Source organism: Gambusia affinis, linkage group LG17 (assembly GCF_019740435.1).
Source record: "Gambusia affinis linkage group LG17, SWU_Gaff_1.0, whole genome shotgun sequence".
NCBI classification, from domain to species: Eukaryota; Metazoa; Chordata; class Actinopteri; order Cyprinodontiformes; family Poeciliidae; genus Gambusia; species Gambusia affinis.
In genome coordinates, this window is record NC_057884.1 from 6523199 (window position 1) to 6543037 (window position 19839).

The following is a 19839-nucleotide window of genomic DNA, read 5'->3' on the forward strand; positions in this document are numbered from 1 at the left end:
TTCAAGTGATAATTTTAACATTTCGATAGATGAGGAAAAAAAAAAAAATCAAAGCTGCCAAATTTGTCTTTGTTTTAGTAGGAAGGTGGAGGTGGGCATTAGCCTTTTCGAGCAAGCTGACCTTCACCGTGCACTGCAGGTGGCGCGATACGCTGGCATTTTAGTAAAGAGCCTTTAAAACAAAGAAAGGGGAAAAAAAAATTTAGATTTTTTTTTTTATTTTGCGGTTTTCTAAGCAAAACCTTCTCATGTTGGAAGTTGATCCCAGTTTCCAGCATATTCCCTAGTGAATGCCCCATCTTACGGTTAGCAACTCTTACTCTGATTTAAGTCTCTTTCTTTTTAAGCCACTTGATACGAAGTGAACAGCGAAGCTACGTCTGGAAAAAAAAGCAAGTTTCTCCTGGCAAAGACTGAAGTGTGCAAAAGGCAGCTCACTGAGACCAAAAAAAAAACACAACACTTGGCCATGCACGACATAACCCAAACGTACATTCACGTCTGAATGCAGGCAGAACAGAAGTAACTAGGATTAAACATATTAACATGACACAGTTACCAGTACCATATAAATTAAGACTACACTGCAGCAAGTTCAAGAACAAACAGACCTTTTTTCGAAAAAGGATAGTTAGTTCAGCTTTTTGTGTAAAGGTGACAAGACTTTGTGACGAGTGCATGCCAGTTTTTCACTGAACCACTGTGAGAGAACATGCTCGAAAAAGGGTTTCGGCGGTGAATTGGCAAGCGAGCCGGCGGTTCCGTCGGGACAAGAGCGATTATTTTATGGCGTCGCCGCTGAGCTGCAGAATCCAAACACGGGCGACCTCCAGGCACACGCAAATCCCATCGATCCGCCTCGTGAGTGGCAGCGACAGGAAAGTTTTTGTAAGAGAAATGCTCAAATGTTCTTTTTTTTTTTTTTTTCCGGGTCTGAAGCATAAATTAGAAGCTGTTAACAGTTTGAAAAGAAACCAACCAAAAAAAAAAAAAATCCAAAACGGGGAAGATTTGCTCCTTCATTTTTCCTTGTATGAGTCAAATATTCAGTCAAAATCTACTGATTTTGTTCTTTTTCAGTCAAACCGAAGCATTTGTCATGCTATATATCTATATATATATATATGTGTGTGTGTGTGTATATCTATAATTTTTTTGTCATAGAGAAAACTTCACAGATCGTCACAAGCCTGTTATGACTACATATGAAGAATGCAGCTTTTCATGATATGTTTGCAGCACTCCTATGGCAGCATGAAAGCACAATGTGCACACAGGGTCAGAGTCTGAGCCTCGCAGAGCAAGCGTCGGTCAGTTCGGTGTCCCGGAGCAAGATGTCCGCCTTCCTCAACGACTGCCCACCTTTGGGTTCTCTGCTCCTGCGTGTTTGTCTTTTTTTTTTCCCTCCTTTTTTACTTTTTTTTTTTTTGCAACACCAAGATGAATGCGGGGCATCTGTACATCGCTGCTTGGCGTCTCTTTTTGGACAAAGAGAATGTGTGCTTCTTCGTGGTCAGGAGACCGGCAGATGACGCGAAACCGGGGAGGTCTGAGGAGAGAGAAGAAAGGCTCGTTAAACAGGCCGACAAAACGAATGAGGAGGAGGGAAAGTATAATAAAAGCAACAAAAAGTGAAAGGATCAGATTTACAGATAACCTGAAAAAAAATCTGTCTTTTCAAAGAATTGCAGTGGAGGAACAGCGCGGGGCAAAGAGTATCTCTTTGGCTTAATTTACGCTGCGAGACACAGATAGTGTCTTTTATTCACATCCTGTGATCTACAACAGTCGAGAGAAACAGCAGCCTCCATGTTCACTATGGTTTTACAGGAGATAAAACCCAAGGGAAGGGATTAATTTCAGTGCATGTCACATTACAATACATTGTGGTGCATCTAGCATTATTTTCTGCCAAACTCTGTTTCCTGTGAATAGTCTGGCTAGCATCCAGCTCCTCATCTCCTCCCGAGCCAACATCACTTCACACTAACTGTGTTTTACCGTTAGTCTCATTTTGCTCTTCTCATTTTTCAAGAATTTATTAATTATGTCCCTTATCTTGACAGCTCATATGGCTAAAATCCTGATGGCTAACGTGTCTAAAATGTATTTGTATCAATCTCTCTAATACTGGTACTTAAAAAATATAAATTAGTATTGACTGAGTATGTTATATGTAACATTTCCTTAGCTTAAAACGTGAATAAACAATAGCTACGGAAGGACGTAAGGAACTAATTTTGCCTGCACGTCTTGGATAAACAGAAAGAAAATGTTGGGATGCCACAAAGTCAAAAAACAAGGCCATGAGCAAAATGGATTTCTAACATTTTAAAGCAACTCAAGTCTTGGCAGAGAAGGTACAATGTTTATCTGCACACTGTTTCCTTAACCTTTAAACCTCCAGACTTTTCCATCATTTCAAATTGTGGTACAACTCTTACTGGTGGTACTCAGGTTCCGTTTAATGGTCCTCAAAACATTTTCTGATGACACTCATCTATAAGATAAATAAAGTACTAATTAACAGCCAAACAGTTGTTCAAGCAAATTGATTTTTATCCCAAGAGGAATTACTAAGAAGTGCAGTTAATAACTATAAATTCAAGCTGCCAACAGTAAACCAAGAACAAGTGCTGGAGGCTATTTCCAATTCTTCTGTAGTCAAATGTCTGATGTAAACTGAACTAAAAACAATTTAGAACAGCAGCTATTAGTACATGCAGTAGCCATGTTGGATTTATAGGCTGGGGTTAGGGAGAAACTTCTGACTTTTTCAGCTTCAGAGAACTTTCTGTAGAAATTGTAACCATAGATTGATATTGGCAGCCAGTTTATACCATACCTTCACCTAACATGTGTCATAGTTAGTTTTTATGTGTTTTATAATGAACATTCATTTTATTTATTTGCCCTGTCCCCAGTTATATAAGGTAGTAGAACATTATTATTTTCCTGGAATTCACGCCATCTGTCTCCACTACACAATTTCTAAGAAACAAATCTAGAAAGGAGAAACTCTCACACAGTTCATTATTGTTCTCCTGGGAAAAAACTCAGAGCATTTCTTTTTTTCTTTCTCTCTTGTAGCTACAATCTCCTTCTGTGAGGTCCAAACATACTTCCGTTTTCCTTTCATTCCTAAGCACTCGGCCTTCTTTTACATTCCTCCTCATTTCTTCTATTCACCACGTTCAGTGAGCGGACTTTGTCAGTTGCCATGACAGGCAGGCGCACCGAGAAACTAGTTCTCAATGAAATTAGCAGCAGGATCTTTCACTTCACTGGACGCTGTGTTGCTCTGGCTTACAGTTAGCTTAAACCTCCCGTCTCATCTGTCCCTCTTCGAGACGAGTTGCTCAAAACAACAAAAAAACTAAAAAAAAGGGGGGATAATGAGTTCTAGAAAATGTCTCATCTCAAGAAGGGAGGGAACATTACAACGCAGGAGTGGCAGAGCTGTTCAGAGCTGTCTCCTAACATTATCAGAGGGAAGACGCGCAGAGCTACAAGAATGAGGAGTCTCTCCACTTTATTCTTGTTTAACTCTCAGGAGCCGAGGCCTGTCAGGGCATTAGGAAAAATTTTTAAAATATGAAGAAGAATTGCTTGCACAGCTTCTTACTGTGTGGGGGCATTGATCTGGGAATTGTGCAAACATAAAGAGGAGGAATCTGAGCTCACTACCAATGCTCCACATACGTCTGGCCTGCTTATCGTCAGAGCAGGAGTGCTGGGTTAGAATGAGGTCATCAAAAGAGCAGACGAAGTGGTAAATCTTCAGAGTAAAATGACTATCAAGGATGATGTGTGTGCGATTGAGTTGTGAAGGATGGGGTTTGTGCCTGCAAGCTCTCCAGCTCCCGTTCCTCACTTCCCCTGCTGTCGCTTCTTCCTTTTCACCATGTAGCTGATGATAAACGGCTTCCGACACGAGTTGCAAGCTGCCTCCCTTTTTTGCGGTGTAAAGACCACAGCCCTGCCGCCCACATCAAAGGTGCGGGGCCTGGAGTGGTGTGAGGGAACTGAGATTGGATTAGTGACAGCAGGGTTTTGAAGCTCGGTGATGTGTGGTACAGCTAATTTGTGAATCCTTTTTTCTTCTGAGAGTTCCTCCCCCCCCACGGGAGCTATAAAGGTATCCAATTCTCTTTCAGTTACCCTTTCTGTCCTTCGGCCTTTCCAAACAGTCACATACCTCACTTAACTGAAGCACCGAAGCACTTAACAGGTCTAGCAACTTTACTCTTGATCGTGTTTTACTAACACAACTCCAGCCTCCTGCACATTCTGAAACAAGCACCAGAAAAAAGATCCCACCTAAAGCATTAGCATCAACTCAACATTTTGGAACATGAGGATTGAAAGGCCCTTTCTTATTGTAACTCTAGTTAGTATTAATTACACTTACTGGTTGTCTAGGCCAGTAGTCCCCAAACCCCGGGCCGCACAAGAAATAATTAAGTATATCCGTTTTATGTATTATGTGAGTCTGGAGGAGCTTTTATTTTGAAAATCATTTAACTGGATTCTCTCGGTTACGTCTTGAGCGCCAACATTGAGCCCACAAGCAGCAAAATGAGTAAGAAACAGATCAGATTCTTTGGAAAGTTCCTTTGCAAAGGGGAAAAGGCCAGATAGGAGACAAGAGAATGGATTTATCCCGGTAGGTGATTCCCACATTCCAAGCTCTGCATGATATGGTGACCGGCTCGTTAATGAGGGAAATCAAACTGATTCGCCAGTAGAGACCATGAACACCCTGTCCAGAGAAACAAGCTCAGGTATTAGTTGTGAGTTAAAATTTTCACAAAAGTAAAATGTTCGTTTTTGTAGCGCATCTGTGTCTTATTTTGAAGGAATATGTAAACATTACCATAGCGACCAGAGTCAGAGAGTATTAGGACAGTGGTCAAGACGAGAGGAGTGGAGAGGAGATTGTGAGTTTTAGGTCTGGTTCACACGGCACGATTTAAGGATTGTGGACCGATTTTCAGCAGCAGGAGCAACACACCACACACAACCGATTTCACTCATGAACATCCCGAATCCTGAAGAAAATCCTGTAAAACCCCAACATACCATACGTGAATTTAGAGTAACAAACATGTCCGATGATGTAGAAGCAGTAGTGACAGTTTGTGGACTCATTTTAAACCACATATGTCAGAGTCAAGGCCCGCGGGCCACATCCGGCCCGCGAGAAGATTTTCTACGGCCCCTGGGATGATCTTGATTTATTATTAGAACCGGCCCGTAGCAAGCCGGCACCCCGTCTGAAAAAAAAAAAGCGAGATGCACCCCCCCACCCCCGTTCGATCCACACAACGCGCACCCCCGTTCGATCCTCTGCGCGCACCCCCGTCCGCAGTAAATTTACGAAGGGCCGGTCCGCTGCACTAGACCAAATGCGTCATAATCTCAATGAATCGATCAGTCCGGCCCTCGGCTTGTAGCTAAATTCTTAATTTGGCCCTCCGTCCATTTGACTTTGACACCCCTGTTTTAAACGATAAAAGACGTAACAAAAGCAAAAGACATTGGATAAAAGACTGCGGGAGCAGCCGCTCAATTTGCTGCACTATGCACTAAACCGGACTCTCAGTTGCCATGTCAACTGTTTGGGATTCCCTCCATTATTACTTCACCTCCCTTTCTGATTGGCTACCTGTCACATTCAACAGGCTGCGTTCTCGCTCCCAGTCAGGGAAAAACCACACAGGCTGCGATAATTGGGCCAAGACAATGTTGAATATGCCCGATTTTAGATGGGAGCGGTCCAATGTTTCACGTTACACACCACAGACAGGATAATTGTACGATTATCACAACCGACGATCTTAGAACTCGAAACATTCCAAGATTGTCATTAGGGGAAAATTGGGGCAAAAAATTTTAAATTGTGTCATGTGACCTCCTCCCCACTCGTCCCTCCGGCCACAGTAAAATTGCCAAGCCTTGACTGGTCCGCAATGATAAAAAGGTTGGGGACCACTGGTCAAGGGATCCTAAATTAGATCTCAGAGGGTTAAAATGCTTAGTAGAGAGTCTAAGACACTGCTCTTACCTAATGGAGAAGGTATAAGTCAACGGTTCAGGATTCACGCTGGTAGATGTTTCCAGGTGCTGACAAAGGCAGTAGGAATGAGCGAGTACGGAACAGTTGTGATGCTGTTCCACGCATCGAGTGTGGGGTCGTAGCAGTCCAGAGTTTTACACCGCTGTGTACCAAAGTACCCGCCCACCACGTACAGTTTGTTTCCCGATGCCACAGCCTGGCAGCTCATCCGCTTGGCCGTTACGTCCCCCACTTTAGTCCACTGGTAGTTCTCGCTGCTGAACTTGTAAGCCGAGCAGGCTGAGAATTCGGTATCCCCGCCCATGACAAATATTTGGTTCCCCAGCACGGCAGCAGCGGTGTAACGCCATGGTTGCGGGCAGGATGCTGGCACAGTCCATCGGTTTTCTTGCGGATCGTAGCACTGCACCTTGGGCAGTTTGTCGTGGGTGACGCTGGTTCCGCCGAAGGCAAACAACTTGAGTTTCACGCTGACCACTGCCGCATTGCTCACACCCTCTCTAAGAGGTGCCACCATGGTCCACTTGTTTGCCACTGGGTCAAACTGTTCCACTTGTTTGAGGGAGACGGACGGAGAGGCTGGGAGACAGCCCGTTGCCGCTGTGTGTCCTCCAACAACATATAGGCAGTGTTTCAGCTCCGCGGAGCCATGGCCGAACCTGGCGATGAGCATAGGTGCTGCTTTGGACCATTCCTCATGCACAGTGTCGTAGACCCATACGTCTTTGGAAACACCGTTCTCTGATCCTCTCCCACCTGTGATGTACACCTTACAGCCAATGGCACAGGCACTGAACTCCTTCCTGGGACTGGGGATGTCAGCCTTTGGGATTATCTCTTTGGCTTTCTGGTCTACCAGGTACAATTTGTCACACATGAATGTCTGTCCGCCAAGCAGGAAAAGGGCATGGCTGGTTTTTCTAGGTCGAGCACATGGACTGTTGACCACGCCATCATTCTGTAGGATCTTCAGCTTGCAGCGAATAGCTTCATCAACCAGTTCTTTGCTTTTGGCCTGATCATTAATCAGCTCTTCTGTTGAAACATTTTCCATCAGAAAGATGGCAGGCAGTAAGGCGAGACGAACCGTTCTCAGAAGCTCTGGGAGGTAGCAGTGCCTCTTTTCTAGGTCATAGTTAATCCAATTAAGGGCAGCTTCATAAACCAGTCTCTCATCTTCTGTCTCCAGCTCCTCGTGTGACAAAAGCTGCACTACCATATCTTTGGGCAATTGGAGAAAGTCCTCTGTCTTGCAAATGGCAGGGAAGTTGCTTAGACACATGCCCCAGGAGAGCTCTGACAGCTTTGTACACTGGTGGGCGTCAGACAGCAACAGCATGCCAAGACAGTTGGACGGATGAAGGTTTCTCTCCAGGAATTCGGCGCAGGCATCACGGATGTCCTGAAACTCCAACATGTCCCCAGCCTCCAGCAGTGACTCTGCATTCTCCTCGTTGATCACCACCCGTGATGAGTATGCGTAGTCAAGCAGCAGCTCTAAAACCTCTGGGTGGATCGAGTCTCGGAAGTCGACCTCGCTGGCCTGACTCTCCCTCAGACCGCCACTGAACATGGCCTCGAAGTAGCGGCTGCAGGCGGCCAGCACGGCGCGGTGGCAGGGGAAGGAACGGCTGCCCGCGTGGAGGAGGACGTCTGTAAAGAGCCTCTGCTGCCGTAGAGAGTTGAGGTGCATAAGGACACTGTCAGCATAGGAGGATTTGTGGAAAAGGTAGATGTTCATGGAGCCGGTGCTGGCTCGGGATTTCCGGTTCTCATGGACGCACACTGACATTTTCATTGAATCCTGAAAAAAAAAAAAAAAATCAAAAAATGAATGCAACATATTTAAAATCTATAAGAACAGATATAAAACACGTTCTCTTTTACTGTAATGAATTTTAGGCAAGTCTTAATCTTTTAAATAATGTATTTATATGTCTTGTAGCTATAAATTTAGGAAAAATGTTACAAGAGAATAGATTCTCTTCATATGTAGTCATAAAAACAGATTACTCAGCTAGTAAAATAGGCCAAATTTGCCTCACAAATTTAATTCTCAGCAGTGAATGCTGCACATGCAAACACCAGGAGGTTGAGGTGGCAATATTAAATCATTCAGTGCTAGCGTCCATAAAAGGGTGAGAAAACATGCACTTAGTGGAAAAGGGAAAACAGTAGTGATAGAGACTGCATCATGTACACAGTGTGTCCTTGGCCAAGGACTGTATTCGTTAGAAAATATTAGACCTTTATCTCTGAACATTTCTTAAGAGAAAACTTTAAGACATGCAACAGTTTGTTTTTCAAAGAAAAATGTGAGCTTGCATCTTCACTGTGATCACCCTCACTCACAGCACGCTTTCATTCCCTCCAATTATTTAGCAATGGCAACTGCCTCCTGCCTTGTGGTCTCTCTGTATAGCAACCAAGTTCCTGTGTGAGCTTGTAAATCCACATTTAAAAAACAAAACAAAAAAAACATCCACATTCTGTGTCTGCCCTAAAATCCACACTCCTCAATAAATTTCACACGATCTCGCACTATTGCATGTAATACATAAGCTCTAAAATCACCCTTTCCGAGCTTCAAGTAGATCCAGCTTGCTGGTTGTTTCCTTATTGGCAGCGAGCAGCTGCAGTGTGCGGTCGGCTCCCGACCTTCCAGTTACCGGGAATTCCAAGGATTCCAAACATTGAAGGCAAAAGGCATCCAAACATCCATGAAAACCTTTTCTGAACACCTGTGAGGCATGATGCATTTCTTCCTCTGCGCGCCAGTTTTCTGTTGACTTGACTGAAAATGTGAATGCCCTCTGAACCCTTTTTGAAAAATTCAATTTTACCGAGCCAAATATTGGTTGTTATTGTTTTGACGCATTAAGATGAAATAAGAATTCTTCACTTTGCATCAGTCATACAATAATAATAAGGATGTTTTATATTTAATACAAACATAGAGGCTTTTTTTTCTTATATGGCAGTATTTACATATTAACCAGCGCTATGACTATTTTTGATTCTTTTCCTTGTTCAGTTACAGGTGTAGTCCAACACATGTAAATAAAGAGTTAAAGGAATGATTCAGGATTTTTGAAATGAGGTTCTGTTAAAGGTTTATAAGCAGTTATTATCTCTCCTGGCATCTTCATTTAGAATAAATCCATATTTGTTGGTCCTGCAAGCTAAGAAGCTAATGGCTAGCATGTGAAACATGCCAAATATTAATAAGATTATGGAAGGCAACACATTTCTATGAGCCTTTAAACCATAGTGCTGCTTGCAACGGCAGCTGTTTACACCAAAGTAAATGATTATTTACACAGGAAATGGATGTTGGAGGTAGTGTGCCACCAAAAATCTTCCTAAGTGAAACATTTACTGAGAATTAAACATCAAAGTAATGATACGGATGTTTGACTGTAGTTCTCCAGGTTCAACCCTTTGCCCACATGTTCCCCCATTTTATACCTACAAGTTTGTTTTTTTCCCTTTCATGTTAATTAAGAATTTTAATGAATTATTGATATAAAAAGGTGATAAAATACTAAAAATCAACAAAACATCTTTAATTAGAGGGGCAAAGAATGTAATGCTGGTGGGTACAAATGGACGTATGTGCAACAGTTGGCTTTACTCCGACCAAAATACTTGCACGTTTCACCCCGAAAGACTGTTGGCGGTGAACCAAAACCTACCTTCATTTTGTGAAAGATAGTGCAATTATGAAGATAAAACTGTGTTTATATAGCTTACTATGGCGTTTTTAAGATTGGAGCTTAATAAATGTGGCAAATATCTGCTTTAATTTTGGCTCCTTTCCACCTTGCAGTTGGCTTTAGCCTCCAAGACCAGCTGAACTGGATTTACACTAAATGAAGATGCTAACAGGCAAACCTTTGTAATGTCTAATATTTTACTGTTTATAGCATTTTTTAACACATCCTTGATAGGAAAAATCCTGAACTATCCCTTTAAGTGCTGTCAGAGGGCAGATATTTCACCAACCTGTCGGTGGTGAGGGATTTTACATTCACGTTAGATTTGAGTTCAAAAGACCTCGTTTGTCAAAAGAGATTCCTCTTGAACTGGAGTACAGAGAGGCGAGGGGACAGTTTCCAATTTCCATAAGTTGCATCATGCGCTTAAGAATCCTCAGAATGCAGTTTTGGGAGGAGGGAAATCAAGTGTGAAGCCTGTAGGTGCAAATGCAAGAGCGGCGAGGATTTGTGAAGAGCACTGTCACTTCTACCTTTGGCTCTAGGTCTCCCTGAATTCTGAAGGAATCCCTTTGAACTCCAGCTTTGATGTTCATGACGCACAAAGAAGTAATTCTTAGCGTTTGGCTGTAAGCGTTCTTCCTTGGCCGCAGTTCGTCAGTTTCTTTAAATTCCCCCTGTCGCTCTTTTCATTACTGCGTGAAGCACTTTCTGAACTTTTCAGAGCAGGCGCGTGCTGGCCTCACACGCCTGCTTCATGATTTTCATCGGGTCGATTTACCTAACAAACCTTTGGTTTCATGCTGAACTCAAACGACTTGCGAAACCAAATTAGGGAGCCTTTCCCAACGGCTTGGTAAACCGACTCGCTCTGGTGTGCGTCTCGCACAGGGAGCACCAGCATTATTTGTCAGCAGTTTATGAAACATAAAACCAACTGCTAACTTCGCTCAACAGGCTTTATTGCATTCCAGCAGAGACATGAACGAGGCACACGTCATGTCCTGGAATCAGCGATGATTGGAATATCCTCGCCTGGTCTCTCAACTGCAGGTGCCACCTCCTAAATACAGACACACACACACACGCACGCAAACATGTACACACTCTGTCTCTGCTTCTCTAATTGGAAGTTGTAAGTAGCTTGATTTGAGTAAGTGAACCTAATAAGTCCGGGACTTAATTAGAGAGGTTCTGCTTATGCTATTAATTAGCATTTTAATAAATACGGCCATCCGCAGTTCATGTCAGGCAGAGAAACGACTTCAGTAGGAACACGGCTGCAGCTCATATGAATAACTGGACAATGATGATCATGTGCAATGACGATAAAGGTACAAGATTCCAGTATGAACATGTTAAACTACACTAGTCATTATATAGATTATTTATTTTTTCCTATCTAGTCATAGAAGTTGTCACTTTGGTCCTGAGGTTTTTCTTATTATTTTGTTCATCTTTTCAGTCCCAATGCAAGCATTAATTTGTGCTTTAGGCCAGTATTTTTTATGTTTTTCTGTCCTATTACGATCACCCTTCATGTAACTGTGATCGCGTTTTTATGATTTTGTTATGAAAGCTAGGTTTGTTTCCTTGTCATTTTGAATCTATGATATGCTTTATGCATCTTTTTATGGCCATTTCTGAGCATTTTCTGCTATATTTTATAATTTTCCTTATTTATACCACAAAGGGCTTCTTTGGGATGATCTTGGCATAATTTATTGTGACATGTTTTTATCATCTAAAGCACTCTGGATTGTCTTGTTTCTGAAATGTACTATGCAAATAAAAATGACTTGAAATAAACTTTAATATACTTAATATAACATATATTTATCTCTCATTTGAGCATATTTACATTTTCTTTAGTGGTATCCTTGATGTGTCTTTTTTCTAGTATAGCAGATATATTTAGCTTCATATGCCCCCAATATACCACATGTCAAATGAAAGTAGAGCTAGTGATCACACTGAGAGTGGGGGAAAAAAACAACAACTGAGAATCTGCATCACTAATAAACCCAAACAAACGCAGTGATAAAATCTAAATGTCAGCATCATGGCATTTTGACTAAATAACCTTGAGCCTCAGTATCTCGCTTTTAATTTCCACTGCGCAGTAAATTTCTCCACAAGCTGACCTTGCAGCGGCTTAAAACTTTCTAACATCTCCGCAACAAAATGCGACATGGCCGTTTTCTCAGAAATGCTAGCAATCTAATCTGCTGTCCGAATGTTTGTTTGTTCGAGTTGAAGAATTTCAAAATGTTCTTGTTTTAATGTTCCTACTGTACTGTAATCTGTACTGTAATTCCTACTGTAACCTCTATACATGACATCCAGTCCTGTGTAATAACCGGAGGACGTGTTTTGGATCAAACGGTCTGCGGCGGACCAGGCGTCGACTTGAAAAGGGATTCGCAGGCGCAACACTGCCGTCTGCACTGTAAAGCATAGCAGTGGTGGCAGTATCATGCTGTGGGGAGGCTTTTCTTCAGTACATACAGGGAAAACTGTGAATGTTGGCAGCATTTTCATTTTCAAAGGGGGTAATAAGAGGCAAACTTTACGGATAATTGAAAAAAAGTTACTGTAAAAACCACGGGCTCCACTGTCCTGATGCGTCACCATAATATCTCGCTGAAATACATTAAAATTTGAGGTCGTTACCAGATGAAGATTTACGTCGACCTTTACAGGATTTGCTCTGCTTACATGGATTCACTGTGCCATGTTATTAGGATCGTTTAGATCGCCTTCACCGACCAAAGCTGGCCCTGTTAGGAACATGCTGTACGCATCACCCAGAAGTTAGGCTCAGCCTGCCTTGTCTAAGAACTAATTACTGTAATCTGAGCAGCAGCATCTCCACTGACTCGTCTCTCTGTTGTTGTTGTTGTTGTTGTTTAGGGAGGTATAACGAGACCGCTTTGGAAGGAGGAAAATTCCTCCAAAACGTCAGGTGTGTGTTTGGAAGTATGAGGAAGTGGCGCGTTTCCATTGTTATTTCATTCTGCAATGTAAGGAGTCCTTTCTTTTTGACTGCATGACTGAGTTTGTGAATCATCTCTTGTGTGTGGCTCTGCCTGAGAAAAAGCACCAAAATTTCTTGCTCTTCATGCTCTAAAATGTGAGATTCCGCATCCAGAATGCATTTTTTTCAATGCCGAGGAGTTTTGATGAGCATTTTTTTTACCCTGTTTTCTATTGTTTTTTTTCCCCTCCTTTCAAATTTAACATAACACACATTTCCAGGACTCGTACACGATGAAAGTAGCTCGCTGGGCTATGAGAGGGATGAGAGGCAAAATGCCATCCTCATCCTTTTCAAAAGAAACCAGATCCAACAGACGCACAGCCAGACTATGCGCCACATGCAGAAAGAAATACAAGAATGGGAAGGGGGAAGAGAGAGAGAGAGAGAGGGAGAGAGAGAAAGAAAAAGGTCTGGCTGCAGTCTGGTGGAAATCATTGCCAGGTGCTCACAGTCAACCATGGACACGGAAAGAGAGAGGGATGGGGAGGGAGACAACTTCAAAAGTAAACACCAGGCTTATGTGGACTTAGCTCCGAGCATCTGCCGAGCGAGACGCACAACAAAGACCGCAGACGTGCGGGGAACGATCAGCAGGGAACGATCTAAAGATCAGATTCATTGGCTGCATGAATATATATATATATATATATATATATATATATATATATATATATATATATATATATATATATATATATATATATATATATATATATATATATAAAAGCCTCATCCAAGCTGCTGCGATTTAAATAATAATAATTCAAGAAAAATCTTTGCTGGCGGCGTAAAACACCTTACGCCGCCAGCAAAGAGGAAGAAATCCAGAGGGGAGGGGAAAAAGGGAAGCCCAAAATGCAAACAATAAAAACAATATTGGCATAATGAGAATGTCAACAATTAGCTTCCATTAACCCTGATGCGCTCGACCCGGACCCGCTCCCCTTTCACTGTGTGCAACTTTAAATTCGTAAGTCAGTGGGGAAAATAAAGCGCGTGTGCGGAGAAACTGTTTGTTGTTTTTACCTCTTTGGGTGAAAGGAGGACTTCAGTCGTGCCCGACGGGTCGCTCGCGCATGCCACTCGTGAGAGAGCCACGATGCAAAAGCCTTACGCGCTGGCGCGGTGTGGATGGGGGACTCCTTTGGTTATCTCCGAGCAAATAGTTCGCAAGAAGAGCCGCGCTCTCGCTAATACGCGGACTGGTCGTTGGGTCTGGTTGTATGCGGAGGAGAAGAGGTGAATAATAAGAGGAGAAGCTGTTTGGAGGCGTTCCTCCAGCTCCAGCTCTGCTCCGCTCCGCTCCTCTTCGTCGCTCCTCCGCCTGCTCTTCCACGGAAATCAATGGGTGTGTTTTACAGCGAGAAGACCGGGGTGTCTATGGCAGGTCGTTACCATATTTAATCGAAGAACCACGTCTGTTCCTTGCCAGGTTATAGAGAGCAATAATTCAATTACCATTTTTCAAAATAACACTCTTACTAAAGAGTGTTACGTTATAGCGTTACGCTACCACAGATATATATATATATATATATATATATATATATATATATATATATATATATATATATATATATATATATATATATATATATATATAAGAGGTTTGAATGTATCTACAACTTCAGTCCTATTAGTGTGTTGAGCTGCAACATATCAAATGTGACCTTTGACCTACAAGAACTGCCTTCAATTTGTCCTTGCTAGGCCTTTAAATCGAATCGTAATATGTTGTTATTCTAGATGATGTTCATGAATCCACAAAAATATATATGCTCTATAATGTTAAAACAGAAATGTCTTTCAATTTGTTTCTTGTACAAGTTATCTCATACTACTATAATGTCGTCCTCGATAAAATAACTTAAACCTCAAACTAGATCTTGTTTGGGATCGTTGTATGTTTGTAACTGTGTGTAAGAAAATGATTATATTATATAATCATTCATATAATATTTTTACTCACTTTATTGTTTGTTTGTATAAACAATGGAGTTTGGAAGTTAAAAACCACTTAGGAATCAATAATTAGAATAATGGTTGTATTTATGGATATTAACAAAGAAATTAGTTGATATCTTATTTAATACTTTTCTCATTTCAAGTAATTTCAACTTATTATACATTTTCATATTTGAGAGATCAATAAAAACATAGCCTACTACTCAAAATTATAACCAGAATGGATCAAAGTTATCCACAAATACAATGTTATTATCAAAAAGGTTAGTTGTGAGCACGATGAGTGCTATGAATGTCCGAAACGTTCACGTCTACCGAAATAATTGGTTTGTTGATGCCTGCTCCATTGCCAGAGCCACCTAGTAAATCTAAAACTGGCTTGCCATATCTGAGTGGCGGGGAGGGGAGGATCAGCTCTTCTGTCTCAGTGCACGAAACGGAGAGAAGAGAGACAAAGAGAGAAAGAGGGGCTCGCATGCATAGAGATGGGACGGGAAGGTTGTCTCACAAGGTGACAGCAAAAAGAAACAGAAAGTAATTACATTAAATATCTCACTTTTAGATCCACTTCATCCAATGTTAGTGGAGAAAATGATTAGAGTTTGAAACTAAAAGCAGCTCACCATGGTAACCTGATCTCGAGTTAAAAAGTACCAGTTTCAAACGGTGTTTGCTCCAGAGCATGTGTGAGAAATGCATAACATCATCTAATTGCTATCATTTAAAGAAGGAAGACAACAAATATACTCAATTCTTCGAAGATAATGCAATGATTATTACTACCTCATAAATATTATTTATAACTGTTATTTCGATAATAATACATAGACTTAATCATAAGTGTAGAATAAATAGAAATTGAGTTCAATAAACGTGCAATAGCCATCCGTCAACCCTCTGACTGGTGGTGTCCAGCAACAGGTGGAGGAGGGGCAGTGCGCATTCTCCACCATGTCCCATTAGAAGGAAAAATGCTTTAGCAGTTTTCAAACCATAACCTCTTGAAACCTCTGGATATCTTGTATTTACCTGCATGTCACCTTTAAATCTCTGTCCCGGTATTTGTAAACATTAGACGAATATTAGGATCTTTAATATTTTTCTTCTTCTTTTTTTTCTTTTAATTGGACCTAAATTTCAAATGTCCCACTTTACTTAACTAATTCCTGACATTCTGTCATGGCTTTTAAATTTGGAGCAACACCCCAAATTTATTCATGGCCCCCTTCTGGGCAGACCTTTCAAGGCTCGCTGGCGGCGCCCCTGGGCTTTTGGGGGTGGAGTGACCCCCTGCCAGCGGGTCAACAGATTAACCCCCTTTTTTGTCCACTTTACCTCTTTAGGACCTTTTTTTCTATTTATAAGCACAGAGGAACTCTTGGGAAGTAATCATTCATCGGTGACGTTAGGCCTCGTGGAAAATAATACATAACAAAATAATTCTTGTCGAAGGTGTTACAGGTGTTTTATTTTGAAACGACTTTGCGATTCAGGTATCGGTAAAAGCGGAATAGTTCCCCGTGCCGTCCAGCGCTTAGAATAGACATGAGAATCCAGTGTTGACGTTAACTACGGGGACATATTTTCAGAACTTATAATCTATAGGGGACTCCGAGTGCAAAGTTCAATCCCATAGGATTATAAAAGCATTATGGTTTCTTCGCCGGGGCTCCCGGAAACACCAGCTCCAATTTTATAACCCGTCTTAACGTGAGTCATGTCTGTGGTGGTCGCTGGCTGTGACCAAACTGTTCGTCGGACCCTTAAGGCAGTGATGTCACTATTTTTGTTTGCTTTCATCTGCTCTGAGCTTGTGATGTGGTGATCGCAGGGCCTTCCCTTCCCGTCAGCTGTCCGTGACATCACCAGTACACCATTACTGCAAAAACAACACATTAAATGACGACTCAAGCTTCATTAGGAGCACCGTGGAAAGCGCTGTAAACAGGGGCCATAATATGCCATTAAACCCTCAGCATTTACATGCAGCAAGAGGGACACCTAGTGGACGAAATATATATATATATAAAAACATGAAGCAGGTAATTGAAGAACATTTGGTTTTCCTCCCAAATTCTTCTCTTTTGTTTTGCCCAACCTGCTCACAATGTTTTAGAAAACAACCAGTGGTGTTTTATTTGTTTATCATCTTTAAACTGATGTGGTTTGTCCAACAACAACAAAAAAAAAGAGTCAGTGATAAAGTGTACATGTTACAGAATAAATGTAAAATTTAGCGGGTTATTATTGGTGATCCTAAAATGGGCCTAATCACAGAAATCGCCAAAGTATGGGGGTGCGGGGGGGTCTATATGTTGGTCAAATCAACATATTAGATAAAAAAAAAGTTTTTAAAATGTTTGCCAAGCAGAGGAGAAAGAGATCACCCTGACTTCCCCCGGCTCTTTCTTCAAAAGAGCCGGGGGAAGCAGGGCAGAGTTGTTGATAGAAAGATGAATTAGAAGCTGTGTACTCATGCTTCAGAACGGCCTATTCAAAGTCCAGACTCAAATGTCAAAAGGGTATTTTGTGCCAAAGTCTGAACTACTTGCCACGGAATCAGAATGGAGGTACCTTGCAGTCTTGTACCCTTAAACGTCGTGAAGTGGTGACAGTAAAAGATAGAACATAGAACAACATGCAGAACAATCCATATCACAACACATATGAAGAGATATTAGGTGTTTAGTGCTGCATAGAGCAGATGCAAAAAAAATGCAGCTAACGCGGAACAGAAAATAGTGGAAAAAAAGTAACCAAAACAGAAGAAAAATATGTTACGATGATACAAAATGAGATGTTTAGAGTTTTTGGGGTGGAAAAATGACAACAGCTACACAATAAACAGCCACCTTATCAGAAAACCTGGGATTTATTCGCTTTACGTTACTGGATGTCACACTGCAGCTTGTATCTGGATGGACTAATAAAAAAATAATAATAATTAAATGGCAAACATCAATGCCCTTGTAACTTGACTAAGCTGATTTGACTAAGCTCTTTTGTGTGACCATGACAAACAAACACACTGTTACCTGTCTTATGAGAGATGCCAGAGATGAATAATGAGCGAAGAGTGGGTAAGTAATCATGGCCGACTCAAAAGAGAGAGAGCTGGTGTTGCCTCACCTTGCAGTTACTCCTAGATTCTGAAAGATAAAGATGTAAAAACCAGTTGGATGTGTTGAAAGTGTTTGCAGTAAAGCAGGACCGGTCTTGTGCGAAATTCTGTTCCCCTGTGAAAATCTGTTCCCCCTGTGTCGGGAGCGCGCATCGCAGCCAGAAAGGCGGTCTTGTGCGAAATTCTGTTCCCCTGTGAAAATCTGTTCCCCTGTGTCGGGAGCGCGCATCGCAGCCAGAAAGGCGGATCTGAACATTTTCACGGCGCTTCTGATCGATTTCTCGGTAAAACAACTCATATAATCATGTCAAGGTTGTAACATTCAGTTTAATCGGCAGCTGTTGTTTACAAAATTGTAAAGTAATTAAATAAACGAGGTCTTTTTACGCTGATTTGTGTTATTTTAAACGCCAAGAGAATCGGTCTTTCTTCAACTATTGTCACTTCAGCTTGACAGAAATAAAAGTCAGTCACCAAACAATTTGTCAACACGTAGTATGTATTTATAATTTTTCATTGCTGATATAAGAGGATGGTAGCTGGCTGATAGCAAGGCACAAAAATTAAGACTTCCTGAAAAGATGAGAGTGTAGACTTTCTGGTAAATCTTGTTCTAATGTAAAATATGACAGATCACTGGATTGAGGAAATTTCTAGTATACTACATGCTACCACACATAACAATTTTTGAGAATTTGGAAACAGTTGCTCTTTATTCCCCAAAGTTATGGGAGAAGGAGAGGAGAGATTGGATATTTCAGCTGCCTGAAATAATCCGTTCCCCCTCCATAAAATGGGAAAGAATTAACTTACCAGAAAATCTTTTACTGTGCTTATTCCTCTCATCATCAACAATAAATCATGTAAGTTTGAAAACATTTGCTCTTTATTTGACAAAGTTATGAGGGGGGAACCATATATTTTAGCCACCTAAAATAATCCGTTCCCCCTCCATAAAATGGGAACCAATTAACTTACCAACAAGTCTTTAACTGTGTTTATTCCTCTCATCATCAACAACAAATCATGCAAGTTTGGTACCATTTGCTCTAAATTTGAGAAAGTTATGAGGGGGGAACCAAATATTTTAGCCACCTAAAATAATCCGTTCCCCCTCCATAAAATGGGAACCAATTAACTTACCAACTAGTCTTTAACTGTGTTTATTCCTCTCATCATCAACAACAAATCATGTAAGTTTGGTAGCATTTGCTCTTTATTTGACAAAGTTGGGGGGGGGGGAACCAAATATTTTAGCTGTTTTTGCCACCTAAAATAATCCGTTCCCCCTCTATAAAATGGGAACAAATTAACTTACCAACAAGTCTTTAACTGTGTTTATTCCTCTCATCATCAACAACAAATCATGTAAGTTTGGTACCATTTGCTCTAAATTTGACAAAGTTATGAGGGGGGAACCATATATTTTAGCTGTTTTTGCCACCTAAAATAATCCGTTCCCCCTCCATAGAATGGGAACCAATTAACTTACCAACTAGTCTTTAACTGTGTTTATTCCTCTCATCATCAACAACAAATCATGTAAGTTTGGTAGCATTTGCTCTTTATTTGACAAAGTTGGGGGTGGGGGCAAGTTACAGAGGGGGAACGGATTATTTTAGGTGGCTAAAATATATGGTTCCCCCCTCATAACTTTGTCAAATTTAGAGCAAATGCTACCAAATTCACAGGATTTATTGTTGGTGATGAGAGAAATAAGCACAGTAAAAGATTTTCTGGTAAGTTAATTTGTTCCCATTTTATAGAGAAACGGATTATTTTAGGAAACAGCTAAAATATTTGGTTCCCCCCAACTTTGTCAAATAAAGAGCAAATGCGTTGATGATGAGAGGAATAAACACAGTTAAAATTGTTATGTGTGGTAGCATTTAGTATACTAGAAATTTCCTCAATCCAG

The 19839-nt window shown here is 41.2% G+C and overlaps 1 protein-coding gene across 1 annotated transcript; it reads right to left on the bottom strand.

The window, feature by feature from the left end:
• Positions 1–219: 219 nt before the first annotated feature.
• enc1 (ectodermal-neural cortex 1) lies at positions 220–14171 on the bottom strand. The gene is made up of 3 exons (XM_044095773.1): positions 13862–14171; positions 6068–7883; positions 220–1549 (listed from the first exon to the last, which is right to left on the bottom strand). The coding sequence occupies exon 2, from the start codon at positions 7875–7877 to the stop codon at positions 6102–6104; it is 1776 nt and encodes a 591-aa protein (XP_043951708.1). The 5' UTR covers positions 7878–7883; positions 13862–14171; the 3' UTR covers positions 220–1549; positions 6068–6101.
• Between the last annotated feature and the right edge of the window lie 5668 nt (positions 14172–19839).